Source organism: Clinocottus analis, unplaced genomic scaffold, assembly GCF_023055335.1.
Source record: "Clinocottus analis isolate CAN_PGR_092001 unplaced genomic scaffold, fCliAna1.0.p SCAF_4, whole genome shotgun sequence".
In the NCBI taxonomy this organism is placed as follows: domain Eukaryota; kingdom Metazoa; phylum Chordata; class Actinopteri; order Perciformes; family Cottidae; genus Clinocottus; species Clinocottus analis.
In genome coordinates, this window is record NW_027176153.1 from 5,842,839 (window position 1) to 5,858,444 (window position 15,606).

General features: G+C 39.6%; 1 protein-coding gene across 1 annotated transcript in view; it reads left to right on the forward strand.

Moving 5' to 3' along the window:
• Positions 1 to 12,006: 12,006 nt before the first annotated feature.
• The window catches only part of prkcz (protein kinase C, zeta), a 150,769-nt gene continuing 147,169 nt past the window's right edge, over positions 12,007 to 15,606 (forward strand). Inside the window, exon 1 of the mRNA XM_068596888.1 lies at positions 12,007 to 12,320. Within this exon, the coding sequence (XP_068452989.1) occupies positions 12,244 to 12,320 (77 nt within the window). The 5' untranslated portion in view covers positions 12,007 to 12,243. The remainder of the gene's footprint in view (positions 12,321 to 15,606) is intronic.

The following is a 15,606-nucleotide window of genomic DNA, read 5'->3' on the forward strand; positions in this document are numbered from 1 at the left end:
TTCTGGATGGAAAATATTAAAAAAATGAATTCTTTAAGAAAATCTAGTTTTCAACTCTGTTCAGTGTAAAACGTCGTTTAAGAACATAAAAATGAGTTACTGCAGCTCACGGGCAGTATAGTGATGAACGCTTCAGGTTTCATAACCATATTACACAATTTGATGTTCCAATTTGATGTTTAAGAAAATCTAGTTTTCAACTCTGTTCAGTCTGAAACGTCGTTTAAGAGCATAAAAATAAGTAAACGCAGCTTACGAGCAGCAGTATAGTGATGAACGCTTCAGGTATTTAAGAAAGTATCATACAATTTGAAGTTCAGATGTTCTGAGACACTTTCTTGATGGAAATTTTTTTCAAAAGAATTCTTTTAGAAAATCTTGTTTTCAACTCTGTTCAGTCTGAATCGTCGTTTCAGAGCATAAAAATGAGTAAATGCAGCTTACGGGCAGTATAGTGATGAAAGCGTCAGGTATTCATGAACATATCATATAATTTGAATTTCTGATGTTCTCAGAGGCTTTCTTTACGGAAAATATAGAAAAATGAATACTTTAAGAAAATCAAGTTTTCAACTCTGTTAAGTCTGAAACGTCGTTTAAGAGCATAAAAATGGGTAACTGCAGCTTACGGGCAGCATTAAAGCTTCAGGTATTCATGAAAATATCAACAATTCACAATTCCGATGTGCTGAGACACTTTCTTGATGGAAAATTAAAAGAAAATAGTTCTTTAAGAAAATTTAGTTTTCAACTCTGTTCAGTCTGAAACGTCGTTTAAGAGCATAAAAATGAGTAAATGCAGCTTACGAGCAGTATAGTGATGAACGCTTCAGGTATTTAAGAAAGTATCATACAATTTGAAGTTCCGATGTTCTGAGACACATTCTTGATTGGAAATTAAAAAAAAGAATTCTTTTAGAAAATCTTGTTTTCAACTCTGTTCAGTCTAAATCGTCGTTTAAGAGCATAAAAATGAGTAAAGGCAGCTTACGGGACGTATAGTGATGAAAGCTTCAGGTACGGGACGTATAGTGATGAAAGCTTCAGGTATTCATGAACATATCATATAATTTGAATTTCTGATGTTCTCAGAGGCTTTCTTTATGGAAAATATAGAAAAATGAATACTTTAAGAAAATCAATTTTTCAACTCTGTTCAGTCTGAAACGTCGTTTAAGAGCATAAAAATGGGTAACTGCAGCTTACGGGCAGTATAGTGATGAAAGCTTGAGGTTTCATGAACATATTACACAATTTGATGTTCCGATGTTCTGAGACACTTTCTGGATGGAATATATTTAAAAAATGAATTCTTTAAGAAAATCTAGTTTTCAACTCTGTTCAGTGTAAAACGTCGTTTAAGAGCATAAAAATGAGTTACTGCAGCTCACGGGCAGTATAGTGATGAAAGCATCAGGTTTCATGAACATATTACACAATTTGATGTTCCAATTTAATGTTTAAGATCTAGTTTTCAACTCTGTTCAGTCTGAAACGTCGTTTAAGAGCATAAAAATGGGTAACTGCATCTTACGGGCAGCATTAAAGCTTCAGGTATTCATGAAAATATCAACAATTCGTAATTCCGATGTGCTTGATGGAAAATTAAAAGAAAATAGTTCTTTAAGAAAATTTAGTTTTCAACTCTGTTCAGTCTGAATCGTCGTTTAAGAGCATAAAAATGAGTAAATGCAGCTTACGGGCAGTATAGTGATGAAAGCTTCAGGTATTCATGAACATATATAATTTGAAGTTCAAATGTTCTAAGAGGCTTTCTTGATGGAAAATATAAAAAAATGAATTCTTTAAGAAAATCAAGTTTTCAACTCTGTTCAGTCTGAAACGTCGTTTAAGAGCATAAAAATGGGTAACTGCAGCTTACGGGCAGTATAGTGATGAAAGCTTCAGGTTTCATGAACATATTACACAATTTGATGTTACGATGTTCTGAGACACTTTCTTGATGGAAAATATAAAAAAATGAATTCTTTAAGAAAATCTAGTTTTCAACACTGTTCAGTGTGAAACGTCGATTAAGAACATACAAATGAGTAAATGCAGATTACGGGCAGAGGTGTCAAGTAACGAAGTACAAATACTTCGTTACTCTACTTAAGTAGGAATTTTGAGTATCTATACTTTACTGGAGTATTTTTTTTTTCAGACTACTTTTTACTTCTACTCCTTACTTTTTCACGCAAATATCTGTACTTTCTACTCCCTACTTTTTAAAAAATAGCCTCGTTACTATTTCATTTTGGTTTGTTTTTCATTCCGGTTAGCCAGATAAATCGCGCCATCCGAATAGAGTGAATTTGATTGTGGGTGGAAGTATATACCTTTCCGACACCCTATTGTTTTTTTAGGCGATGCACCTGAACATGACACGAATCAACCGTTACAATCGCGTCACTCTCAAGCAAGGACAGCAGAGAAGCCGATTGCAAATATGTCCGTCTCGGAGAACGCGCGACGAGAAATACGCGCCGCCGAATATCTGTTGTGCCGGGAGGGACAGTCACGTTCAATGCGTGAGACTTGAGAGCCCCGATACTTCCGTCTCTCTGCTCCTCTCTGCCGGCGGTTCCCCTGTCGCGCGAGTTTCTCCAGCGACTGTCTGTTTGGGGTAAATAGGATGTCTATACAGCTGATAGGTTTACAGATGCGCTCCATAGCGGGGAGTTTAAAAAGGAACCAACGCGCCTATGACTTTTTTTTGCCGTGAGATATGGCTGGTATGGACTTTTTTCAACATACATATTACAATACTTATAGGCAACTAGTTATTATCATGTCTTCCGCTCCATGAAATGCATGTTAATGCTCAGTAGTACACATATGGTACTTTAATGTATTGCATTGTAATAAAATGTGATCATTTTCAATGGGCATATATATGCAGCTGAAACAGGTAGTGCATCCCACATTTTTCAATATACCATTTTAATACAACATTATGGCCTTGAGAAAAATGATTGTTTTGGGGGGAGGTGGCGTAGTGCACTATAGGCCCCTGAGACGCGGCTTAAGAAATCGTACTGAATGGGAAAAAGAAATTCCCCTTACATTACTTTTACTGTTTTACTTTTAAGTAGTTTTGAAACCCAGTACTTTTATACTTTTACTTAAGTAAAAGGCTTGAGTTGATACTTCTACTTTTACAAAAGTATTTCTATATCCTAGTATCTATACTTCTACTAAACTCTCCTGTTGCCTTCTGGGTCAAAAAGACCCACGTTGGAGTGTTTATGTATTTGTGTGTATCGCGGTCTCAGGGTCACAAAATGATCCACGACCAGTGTATACGTATGCATGCATGCATGTACTTACGTATGAATCCCTAAAGCCCGTCGTCCTCGGGTCAAAACGACTCGTGTCTTTCCACCGAGCCCTCGCCGTCTCCCTTGGGTCTGTTCTACCCTCGAGTTTGAGCGAGCCCTCGGCCTCGTCCCCCGGGTCAAACTGACCCGTGTTTATCTCCGAGCTCCAGGCCCCCGTCCCCTGGGTCAGAATGACCCGCGTTTATCGCCGAGCTCACGGCCTCGTCCCACGGGGTCAGACTGACCCGCGTATATCGCTGAGCTCCCGGCCTCGTCACCGGGGTCAGAATGACCCGCGTCTATCGCCGAACTCCTGGCCCCGTCCCTGGGGTCTAAATGACCCGCATTTATCGCCGAGCTCCCGGGCCCCGTCCCCGGGGTCAGAATGAACCTCGTTTATAGCTGAGCTCCCGGCCTCGCTGTCGTCCCCGGGGTCAGAATGACCCGTGAGCCCTCGGCCTCGTCCTAGGGTCGAAACGACCCAAGTTTTACGTTTTATTACAAGTCATCCCGTATGCTAAATGTAAAAAAAATAAAAATAAATGATACAAATAAAGACATGACAAGACAGTTGCATTTTATTGTTTTCTTTCTTACATTTATTTAGTCATCACCATTGTTACAAGCAACGACACAGAACAAACACACACACACACACACACACACACACACACACACACACACACACACACACACACACACACACACACACACACACACACACACACACACACGAAACGCAGGCGACCGACGTAGCGTTAGAGTTCCCCCGCGAGCTCTTTCGTTCTCCGGTAGCACTGCGAGCTGTGGTTCTGGCGCGCGCGCCCGCACACGTAACACCACGGACGCGCGTCCAGAGTCACGTACATCCCGTCCGTCGGCGTCGGCGTAGCGAGATTCCGAGGGGGGCCAGCGCCGGGGGCAGCGACGGCGTTCGGGTGCGCGACGAACCCTCCGCAGAACCTCTCTCGTCCGATCTCGTTCTTCAGACGCTCCGCGGTGTACGTCGCCTTCGGGTAGGTGCGCCCGTATTAAGCGTGCCGATCCAGAAACGTGTCGCCAAGGGTGTGTGTGTGTGTGGGGAGGGGGGGGGGGGGGCTCGAGACGCTCGGGGTCGCGCTCGGCGGCCCGGGCCCCGTGCGATCCACGTTCGGATTCGGTCGCGGCGGCGGCGGCCCGCCCCTCGGGCAAACGCGGAATCGTCAAAGGCCCGGTCCCGGTCCCGGTCGCGGTCCCTCTCTCGATTGAGGCTGTCGGACGCGACTCTCCACGCTCTCAACAGCGGCGGCGGCGCTTGGTCCGCCCTCTGCGGAAACATCACCCGTCGCCTGGCTTCTCGAGCGGGATCGGAATCGTCCCAGGCCGGCACGGTCGCGGCCACAGCCAATTCGATCGGCCTGGACGGGATCGCATTCCAGCAGTTCGACCCGCCCCGCGCTTCTCGTTCTATGAAAGGGGTGTACTTATACGCTGTATTTATACACAATTTATTCACATCTGCGTAATCCCGCGGTCGGCTTCGTTGGTGCGCTCGCGCTGATCGAAGGCTCTTTAGCCAAGACGCGTGACGTCATTTCGTACGTGTCCAGATTGTAAAGCCCTCTGAGGCGTTTACAAAAAAAAGAAAATAATAATAATAATGTGTATTTGTTATTCTGAGCTATTCAAAATAAACTGAATTGATTCAAATTGAAATGAGGTGTCACAAGTTGTTATGTGCGAATAAGGACACTATGAAAGGGGTGTACTTATACGCTGTATTTATATACAATTTATTCACATCTGCGTAATCCCGCGGTCGGCTTCGTTGGTGCGCTCGCGCTGATCGAAGGCTCTTTAGCCAAGACGCGTGACGTCATTTCGTACTTGTCCAGATTGTAAAGCCCTCTGAGGCGTTTACAAAAAAAAAGAAAATAATAATAATAATGTGTATTTGTTATTCTGAGCTATTCAAAATAAACTGAATTGATTCAAATTGAAATGAGGTGTCACAAGTTATTATGTGCGAATAAGGACACTATGAAAGGGGTGTACTTATACGCTGTATTTATATACAATTTATTCACATCTGCGTAATCCCGCGGTCGGCTTCGTTGGTGCGCTCGCGCTGATCGAAGGCTCTTTAGCCAAGACGCATGACGTCATTTCGTACGTGTCCAGATTGTAAAGCCCTCTGAAGCGTTTACAAAAAAAAAAGAAAATAATAATAATAATGTGTATTTGTTATTCTGAGCTATTCAAAATAAACTGAATTGATTCAAATTGAAATGAGGTGTCACAAGTTATTATGTGCGAATAAGGACACTATGAAAGGGGTGTATTTATACGCTGTACTTATACACAATTTATTCACATCTGCGTAATCCCTCGGTCGGCTTCGTTGGTGCGCTCGTGCTGATCGAAGGCTCTTTAGCCAAGACGCGTGACGTCATTTCGTACGTGTCCAGATTGTAAAGCCCTCTGAGGCGTTTACAAAAAAAAAAGAAAATAATAATGTGTATTTGTTATTCTGAGCTATTCAAAATAACCTGAACTGATTCAAATTGAAATGAGGTGTCACAAGTTATTATGTGCGAATAAGGACACTATGAAAGGGGTGTACTTAAACGCTGTATTTATATACAATTTATTCACATCTGCGTAATCCCGCGGTCAGCCTCGTTGGTGTGCTCGCGCTGATCGAAGGCTCTTTAGCAAAGACAGATTGACCCGGCAGGACACGGGGTGTGCGAGGAATGAGTGAGGACACCACGAGGGTTAAGTAATTAATGTGAATACTTTTGACACCGCTGCTTACGGGCAGTATGAAAGCTTAAGTATGTATGAAAGTGTCATACAATTTGAAGTTCTGATGTGCTGAGACACTTTATTTATGGAACGGTTTAAAAAAAAAAGAATTGTTTAAGAAAATGTAGTTTTCAACTCCGTTTAGCCTAAAATGTCGTGTATGAAAATGAGTAAATGCAGCTTTCGGGCAGTAGAGAAATGGAAGTTTCAGGTATTCATTAAAAGCTCATTTAATTTGTAGTTCCGCTATTTTGAAACACTTTCTTGATGGAAAATTAAAAAAAAAAAATTCTTTAAGAAAATCTAGTTTTCAACTCTGTTCAGTCTGAAACATCGTTTAAGAGCAAAAAAATGGGTAACTGCAGCTTAAGGCAGTATAGTGATGAAAGCTTCTGGTTTCATGAACATATTACACAATTTGAAGTTCCGATGTTCTGAGACACTTTCTTGATGGAAAATTGTAAAAAATGAATTCTTTTAGAAAATCTAGTTTTCAACTCTGTTCAGTGTAAAACGTCGTTTAAGAGCATAAAAATGAGTTACTGCAGCTCACGGGCAGTATAGTGATGAACGCTTCAGATATTCATGAACATATCATACAATTTGAAGTTCAGATGTTCTGAGACACTTTCTTGGTGGAATTTTTTTTTAAAAAGAATTCTTTAAGAAAATCTAGTTTTCAAGTCTGTTCTGCCTCAAACGTCGTTTAGGAGCATAAAAATGTGGAAATGCAGCTCCGGGGTAGTATAGTCATGAAAGCATCAGCTATTCATTAAATTATCATATAACTTGTAGGTCCGGTATTCTGAGACACTTTCTTGATGAAAAATTTAAAAATAAAAATGAATTCTTTAAGAAAATCTAGTTTTCAACTCTGTTCAGCCTCAAACGTCGTTTAAGAGCATAAAAATGTGTAACTGCAGCACTCGGGCAGTATAGTCATGAAAACATCAGCTATTCATTAAATTATCATATAACTTGTAGGTCCGTTATTCTGAGACACTTTCTTGATGAAAATTTAAAAATAAAAATGAATTCTTTAAGAAAATCTAGTTTTCAACTCTGTTCAGCCTCAAACGTCGTTTAAGAGCATAAAAATGAGGAAATACAGCTGTCGGGCAGTATATTCATGACAACATTAGGTATTCATTAAATTATCATAAAACTTGTAGGTCCGGTGTTCTAAGACACTTTCTTGATTGAAATTTAAAAAATATGAATTCTTTAAGAAAATCTAGTTTTCAAATCTGTTCAGCCATAGACGTCGTTTAAGAGCATAAAAATGTGGAAATGCAGCTTCCGGGAAGTATAGTCATGAAAGAATCAGGTATTCATTAAATTATCATGTAACTTGTAGGTTCGGTGTTCTGAGACACTTTCTTGATGAAAATTTAAAAAAAAAAAGAATTCTTTAAGAAAATCTCGTTTTCAACTCTGTTCTGCCTCAAACGTCGTTTAAGAGCATAAAAATGAGGAAATACAGCTGTCGGGCAGTATATTCATGAAAGCATAAGGTATTCATTAAATTATTATATAACTTGCAGATCAGGTATTCTGAGACATTTTCTTGATGAAAAATTAAAAAAAAATATTAATTCTTTAAGAAAATCTTGTTTTCAACTCTGTTCAGCGTCAAACGTCGTTTAAGAGCATAAAAATGTGGAAATGCAGCTCCCGGGCAGTATAGTCATGAAAGCATCAGGTATTCATTAAATTATTATATAACTTGTAGGTCCGGTATTCTGAGACACTTTCTTGATGAAAAATTAAAAAGAAATGAATTCTTTAAGAAAATCTAGTTTTCAACTCTGTTCAGCCTCAATCGTCGTTTAAGAGCATAAACATGTGCAAATGTAGCTCTCGGGTAGTATAGTCATGAAAGCATCAGCTATTCGTTAAATTATCATATAACTTGTAGGTCCGGTATTCTGAGACACTTTCTTGATGAAAAATTTTTAAAAAAAAGAATTCTTTAAGAAAATCTAGTTTTCAACTCTGTTCAGCCTCAATCGTCGTTGAAGAGCATAAAAATGTGCAAATGCAGCTCTCGGGCAGTATAGTCATGAAAGCATCAGCTATTCGTTAACTTATATAACTTGTAGGTCCGTTATTCTGAGACACTTTCTTGATGAAAAATTAAAAAAAAAAAAAGAATTCTTTAAGAAAATCTAGTTTTCAACTCTGTTCAGCCTCAAACGTCGTTTAAGAGCATAAAAATGAGGAAATACAGCTCTCGGGCAGTATATATTCATGAAAACATAAGGTATTCATTAAATTATCATAAAACTTGTAAGTCCAGTGTTCTAAGACACTTTCTTGATTGAAATTTAAAAAATATGAATTCTTTAAGAAAATTTAGTTTTCAACTCTGTTTAGCCTCAAATGTCGTTTAAGAGCATAAAAATGAGGAAATACAGCTGTCGGGCAGTATATTCATGAAAGCATAAGGTATTCATTAAATTATTATATAACTTGCAGATCAGGTATTCTGAGACACTTTCTTGATGAAAATTTAAAAAAAAAAAAATGAATTCTTTAAGAAAATCTAGTTTTCAACTCTGTTCAGCGTCAAACGTCGTTTAATAGAATACAATTTAGTAAATGCAGCTCTCGGGCAGTATAGTCATTAAAGCATCAGGTATTTATGAATTACCAAACAATTTGTAGGTCCGGTGTTCTGACACATATTCTTGGTGGAAAATTTAAAAAAATGAATTCTTTAAGAAAATTTAGTTTTCAAGTCTGTTCAGCCTCAAACGTCGTTTAAGACAATAAAAATTAATAAATGCAGCTCCCGGGCAGTATAGTCTTGAAAGCTTCAGGTATTCATTAAATGGTCATACAAGTTGTAGGTCCGCTGCTCTCGGGCACTTTCTTGATGGAAAGTTTAAAAAAAAAAGAATTCTTCAGAAAAATCTAGTTTTCATCTCTGTTCAGGCTCAAACGTCGTTTAAGAGAATAGAAATTAATAAATGCACCTCTCGGGCAGTATAGTCATGAAAGCATCAGGTATTCATTAAATTATCATAAAACTTGTAGGTCCAGTGTTCTGATACACTTTCTTGATGGAAAATGTAAAAGAATTAGGGCTGCAACAACGAATCGATAAAATCGATAAAAATCGATTATTAAAAAGTTGGCAACGAATTTTATTATCAATTCGTTGTGTCGCGCGATTATTACGCCACTCAATAAGTCGCGGAGATGTTTGAGTATTGAACAAAACAGTTGAGTGAAAGGCAGCGCCGCAGACTGAAGGTCCAGGAGCTGCTGCAGCGCGCTGTACCTTCTTGTATGTCACGGCATAGTCGCGTTGCGTGTACAATAACTTAACAGCTAGGCAAATCGTTGTCGTTAGCTTGCTAGCTAGTCGTTCATTCCCCGTGTTTGAGCTGTTGGGTTAGGGTTCTTCGTTTTAAAATACTGCGGAGGCTTCAAGAGAAGCAACGCGCAGAACACAGACCTGCGTTCAACAGTCTGATATAATGAGGCTTGATGCAGAGAAAGTGTTGCTGGGATTTGTAGTTCCATATCTAACGAATAACCTTTGTTCAAGTAAAGTGCAGTCTGTAAACTAGAAAATTTCGCAAGAAATTTTGAAAGTGTGGCTACTACTGCCAAACATGGGGTGGACTTGTAGGCGGCCAACAGTCGCCTACAAGTCCACCCCAACTGAGAATGGACCGGAGATCACCGATCCTGCTTCTAATAGCCAGAATCTATTCATTGAAGAAGTTAAAAAAAGTCATTCCTACTAAGGTCTGCAGAAATACACAGATCCATAGAGCTATGACTCTCAGCCAACCTGGCCACAGTGCTTAAAGAGAAACCTAGGGTTATTCTTTTCTCTATTAATATTGAGTAATCCTCTCTCCTCTGGCATTAATGAGAGCCTCATTAAACTGTCCTGGCAATCCAGCCGGGAGTCCTCCAGACTGCTGGAACGCCATATGCCCTCAGGCTTCCGTGATGCTTCAATATGCAGCACGATGCTGACTCAGACCGAGCCAACACAAGTACATTGAATTGAAAATATAATTTATGAAGCAGGGATGAGTGTGAAACTAAAATCCGTTCCTTTGTTTGTAAGGTGGAGTCTCTATTAAAAAATGTAAAATGATGTTGCTTCGTATGCAACAACGTGAACTGTAGTTATGAACAGTCAATATACAGCTACAAACCTAATAAACCCTTGGTCCTCTAATTAGATAAACTCAAGTAACTTGAAGTATTTTCAGTCCAAAAATGAAATGTTTTTTCGGTTCAGAAATGACCTACTTTGACCTGAAACTTTACACCATGAGGTACTTGTATTGTAGCTGACCGTCTCCTTTCACATGTGTCATCTGACGCGCTGCCAGATGAGTCTAAGGGCCAATGAGATTGCAGGACATCGAAACACGGAAAACAAAGGGGGAAAAAAAAAAACTCGGGTTAGTGCTTTGCAGCTTCGATATTGAGACCGTGTGAATCTACTACTGTTTCGGTCTGTCTATGGTCACAACTGTAGTACTTTGAGCGAAATCCACTGTTGTAGGGGGTACTAAATTAGTGATTTAGTTAAACATTATAATTGTTTAGTCAAGTTGAGGAGCTTACATAATTATTAAAATATAACGATATTTAAAAAAAAAAGTACTCGGTCATGTCTCTTATCACAAGGGTTTACAGTACTTTAAAAGTATTAGATTTGACCTGAGGATGACGAACTAGAAGTTTTTTTTTTTTTAAACACTTCTTTTTCTCTATGTAAAAAGGAAAAAGAGGCTCGGAATGACCTACTTGGACTTTGTATTTTCTAAACTCAGTTTTTATATATCTATCTCTCTCATCCCCATCTATGACGCAACCGAAGAAGCGTGGAGGAGGTGGTTCTGGCAGCAGAAGAGCTGCCAGTTAGAAAACAATAGCTTGCTCATACCCGTCAGAAACAGAGGGACAGGTGAATTTGGATTCCGGTAACCATAGTGAGCAATAAAACATGTTAAGTCAGCCAAACTTTTCTCTAACGCATCCTCAGTTCCAATCTCACAAAATAAAATCGCTGCTCTTATGTCGTAACCCAATTGAGGTATGTGTTTTATTTTTGAAATGTTTTAGTGCCTAAAAGAAAGATGAATAATGAAGATTAATGGAGATTTGAAGTTGGTTAAATTGATAATCATTCCAAACCAATTGTCATCCAATAAACTAAATCATTCTACCATCACCAAGAGAATAGGTTGTCTGGTGGTTAATCCCTCACCAATGTCTATCTGTTTATTATTCAACCAGCAGGTGGCGCAGGACAACTGCAACACTGTAGTAGAGACCTTAACTACCTTGAATTCATTCCTGTATGTTAATTTGTTTGACTTGTCCTTTGTGGGTCTTCTTGAGAGAAAAGACTACCTTTCTTGCGTTTATAAAAACATACAAAATACAACATCGTGTTAAAAGACATTTACAAAATCATGTTGACGTTATCATTTAATCAGTCCAGGGAATGAAAAGAGACTCCCTCTAACGCTGTAATATGACAAGGACGTTATAATAAAAGTACATATACTAAAAAGAGGTTAGGCGGACAGATCACCTCGACGAGGAGAAGAGAGGCCAATAGCACTATGCAACCTACAAGAAGTCGATTACAGTCACGCTGAACTACCTTACACCGTCTACAGCACCTAACATGAATGCTTATAGAAGGTTTTAATGACAATACCCGTCAGAAACAGAGGGACAGGTGAATTTGGATTCCGGTAACCATAGTGAGCAATAAAACATCAAGTCAGCCAAACTTTTCTCTAACGCATCCTGAGTTTCAATTTCACAAAATAAAATCGCTGCTCTTATCTCGTATCCCAATTCAGGGATGCGTTTTATTTTTGAAATACTAAACCGGAAATGCCGATGTTAAACCAGCCACTTTGACGACTCCTCCTCCGGAGAGACCGCTATCATTGACTTAACAAAATAAACTTCCCAGTAGTTCGAGAAGTTTGCTTTCGAGAGTTGCGGACAGAACGTTACTCCTTGTTGTGTTATGCAACGGACAGCTTGTATCTGCCGACGTGACCGGGTGGTACAGCTCGGACCGATTGGGACCAGTTAATGTTGATGTTGGGCTAGTTGAAACGTTACACCAAACTGTGCAATGCATATGCTGGCGTCAAACGGATCCATAATGGACTTGGAGTCGGAGTTTGTGAAAGTTAAAGCACACTACTGCGGGTAAGTAACATTACGTTATGTCACAATAAGGGAACGGTAAAGTATCCGGTGGTGTGAAGGTTCGCTCCTAAGATCATGCTAGGTCAGTCAGTCAGTCAGAGTGACGCTGCAGTCTGACATTTTTTGACATGACCAATGTCAAACTAACTTGGGCACAATAATGAGAATATGATATATACGCTTTGATGGCAATATATTGTGCTATCGTCTGGCGGTTAGTCCTTTTAAGTTGAGTGGTAACGAGGTTGCTGGTCTGGGCCCCATGGGCCCCAAGAATGATTCATGTGCGGGAGGGTGGAGGGGAGGGGGGGGGGGGGGGCTTGCAACGTCAAGCGTGGGATACAGTAGGGCTGCAACTAACGATTATTTTAATAATCGATTAATCGGTCGATTATTTTTTCGATTAATCGGATAAAAAAATAAATAATTTTAAACCATTAATTTGCAACCTTTTATTACAAAAACAGAACTAACAGTACAAATCGAGTAACAAATCTTAACAATAAAGAATTTATAAAAAACAAATACAAATCAGAAAACTTAACAGGATTTGTCAGAACTTGTTCTCTACACTCAGACATGCACACTCACAGACACACACACTCACAAACATGCACACACACTCACACACATGCAGACACACACACTCACACACCTGCACAAACACACACACACTCACAGACATGCAAACATACACACACACACAGACATGCACACAAACTCACACACATGCACACTCATGCACAGACACACACACACACACACACACACACACACACACAGACAGAACTCAGAGAACAAGAGATGATATTCCAGAAGTAACCACTCAATGTTTTAACGAATAATTAAGTGTGGCTTCAGCCGCATAGGGTCATAGACCCCATGCTGCAAGCCAACTTCATGTTCTTATTAGTTGGAATGCTGGAAGCATTCCAACTAATGTTCTTCAAATCTTCATTAAACTGTTTCTTCCATTTCTTCCATCCGTATTTTGGACCCTAACTACTCCTTCATATTTTCAGCTACAGAAAAAAGTCCAATTATTCAAATATTCAGCTATGGCTATGACTTTTCATATTTCTGACTTTTCAAATTTCCAAATTATTAAGCTTTTTATGATTTTTTTTATTTTTTATAATGGGACCCAATTGGGAAATCTTCAAATCATCATTGACTTCAAACGTTGGTTCTTCATACATTGAGCTTGAGACAATATTTAAAATTTCAAATGTTGACAAAACCTTCAGCTATTAATCTACGCTTTTAAATTTTTCATATTTTCTCAAATTTTAAAATTATTCAGTTTTTCATCAAAATAAAAATGAATGGTTTCCAATGAAGAACATCTTCAAATCCGCTTTCAACTCTTCAACTTCAAAAGGTAAAGGCTCTGTCATGCCTTGAGCTAGAGACACCATTTCACCTTTAAAATGTTGACAAAACGTTTAGCTATTACTGTATTACTCAGCTTTTTTGATATCTTTTATAGTGTTTTAACTCTGCGTTTTATGTTTTTTCCGCACATTTTCTGCCTTTCTCATTAGTGTGAATTGCGCAGCTCAGAGCGGGTGACGTCATACTCAGAGCGAGAGGACCTGGCGATACAGATATTTTAAACTTGCTCTCTACTCCAAACCGTTTACTCTTTGGGCATAATTTATAGCTCAAAACGTGGGAAATCTTGTCTTCTGCCGTAAACTGCCGTCGATAGGAATCCAACAGATTCACACGTGTTGAAGTCCGACTGAATGTGAGAGCAAGTCCGTCCCCAGCAGCAGCCTTTTGGTCTGTGCATCTGCAGGCTGCAGGCACGTAAACGGCCGCACCCGCAAACGGGTGCGCACGTGCGTGAACGGTCGCGCACGTGAACGGCAGCACACGTGAACGCCCACTAACGTGAACGCCCACTAACGTGAAACGGCCGCGCGCGTAAACGCTCGCGAACGGGTGCGCTCGCGCCTTAACGGCCGCACTAATGCATTATTATGGTCGCGTGCACGTTCGTGTGTGTGTGCGGGTCACTTTGGTTACAGACCTCAGGATTAACAGCGTCACTGACGTTCACATTCTGAGGTTTAACAGATTGTTTTGTAGACACTCTGCCACTTAATAATATCAGGTATCTCACCAACTGTGCCTGTGGATCAATGGTTTGCAATTCTGTCTTAGAAGCAAAAGATCAGTGGTTCAAACCCCACCAATGGCGGACTTTAATTTAAAAAAATAAATAAAAAATCTTCTGTTGGACTGGACATCGTGGCGGGCTGGGTCGTATGTTTGACACCCCTGATTTAGATGATGCAGTTTTCCTTTCAACTTTTCCAATTATACATTTAAACGACAAGGATTTTCAACAGTTCAATCAAATGATTTTGAACTGTAACATTTTTCAGCAGGTATTTTGCCTTTTCTATATTTTCAGTAATGATTTGCTATTTATTTATATATTCATCTATTCTGCTATTTTCAGCTATATTAATATATTCAGCTATTCTTTCATTTTCAAATATATTTAGCTATATTTAGCTAATTTAAGCTATATTCCACTATGTTCAGCTAGATTCAGCTATTTCTTTCAAATATTTCAGCTATAAGCTTCAGCTTTTTGCATTCCAACGCATTTTCTGCAGGAAATGCTCTTTCTAGTTCTTATTGTATATATATTATAATATAAAAGGTTATTATATATATAATATATATATATATATATTATTGTATATATATATATTAATATGTGAATATTGTTATTATAATTGTGTTAAAATTAATGTTTACATTTATTTAATGTTACTTATTCCATGTTCTTTATTTCATTTACAAGAAAACCAACAAAGGAAAGTTTCTTTAGTAATGATGTGTGGTGTCCGTTGGTTGGCTCTTAAAAGAGTAAAAGAGCTGTTTTGGATGTGCTCGGGGATCACACGGTGTCTTGCCATGGGACGGTGCCTTCAGCCGAGAAGAACGATGTGAAGGCCTCCCTCACCCTGATGGCCTCTCTCGCTGAGTTATTGGCCGCAATCCTTCCCAGCTCTGGCAGTGCAACCTCTCCAACCGGTACGTTGACTGGAGTTTGGGCTGTCCTCCGCAGGAAGTTGTGCAGGACACATGTTGCCTTCACCCACTTCTCCGCAACTTTCGGTTGGAGCTCGATGGCACGCCTGTACATCCTCCACTGAGAAGCAAGGAGCCCAAAGGCATTCTCCACAACCAGCCGAGCTCGGGAGAGACGGTAGTTGAATATCCGGCGCTCCCTTGGAAGGATCCGGCCGGGGAATGGCCTCATGAC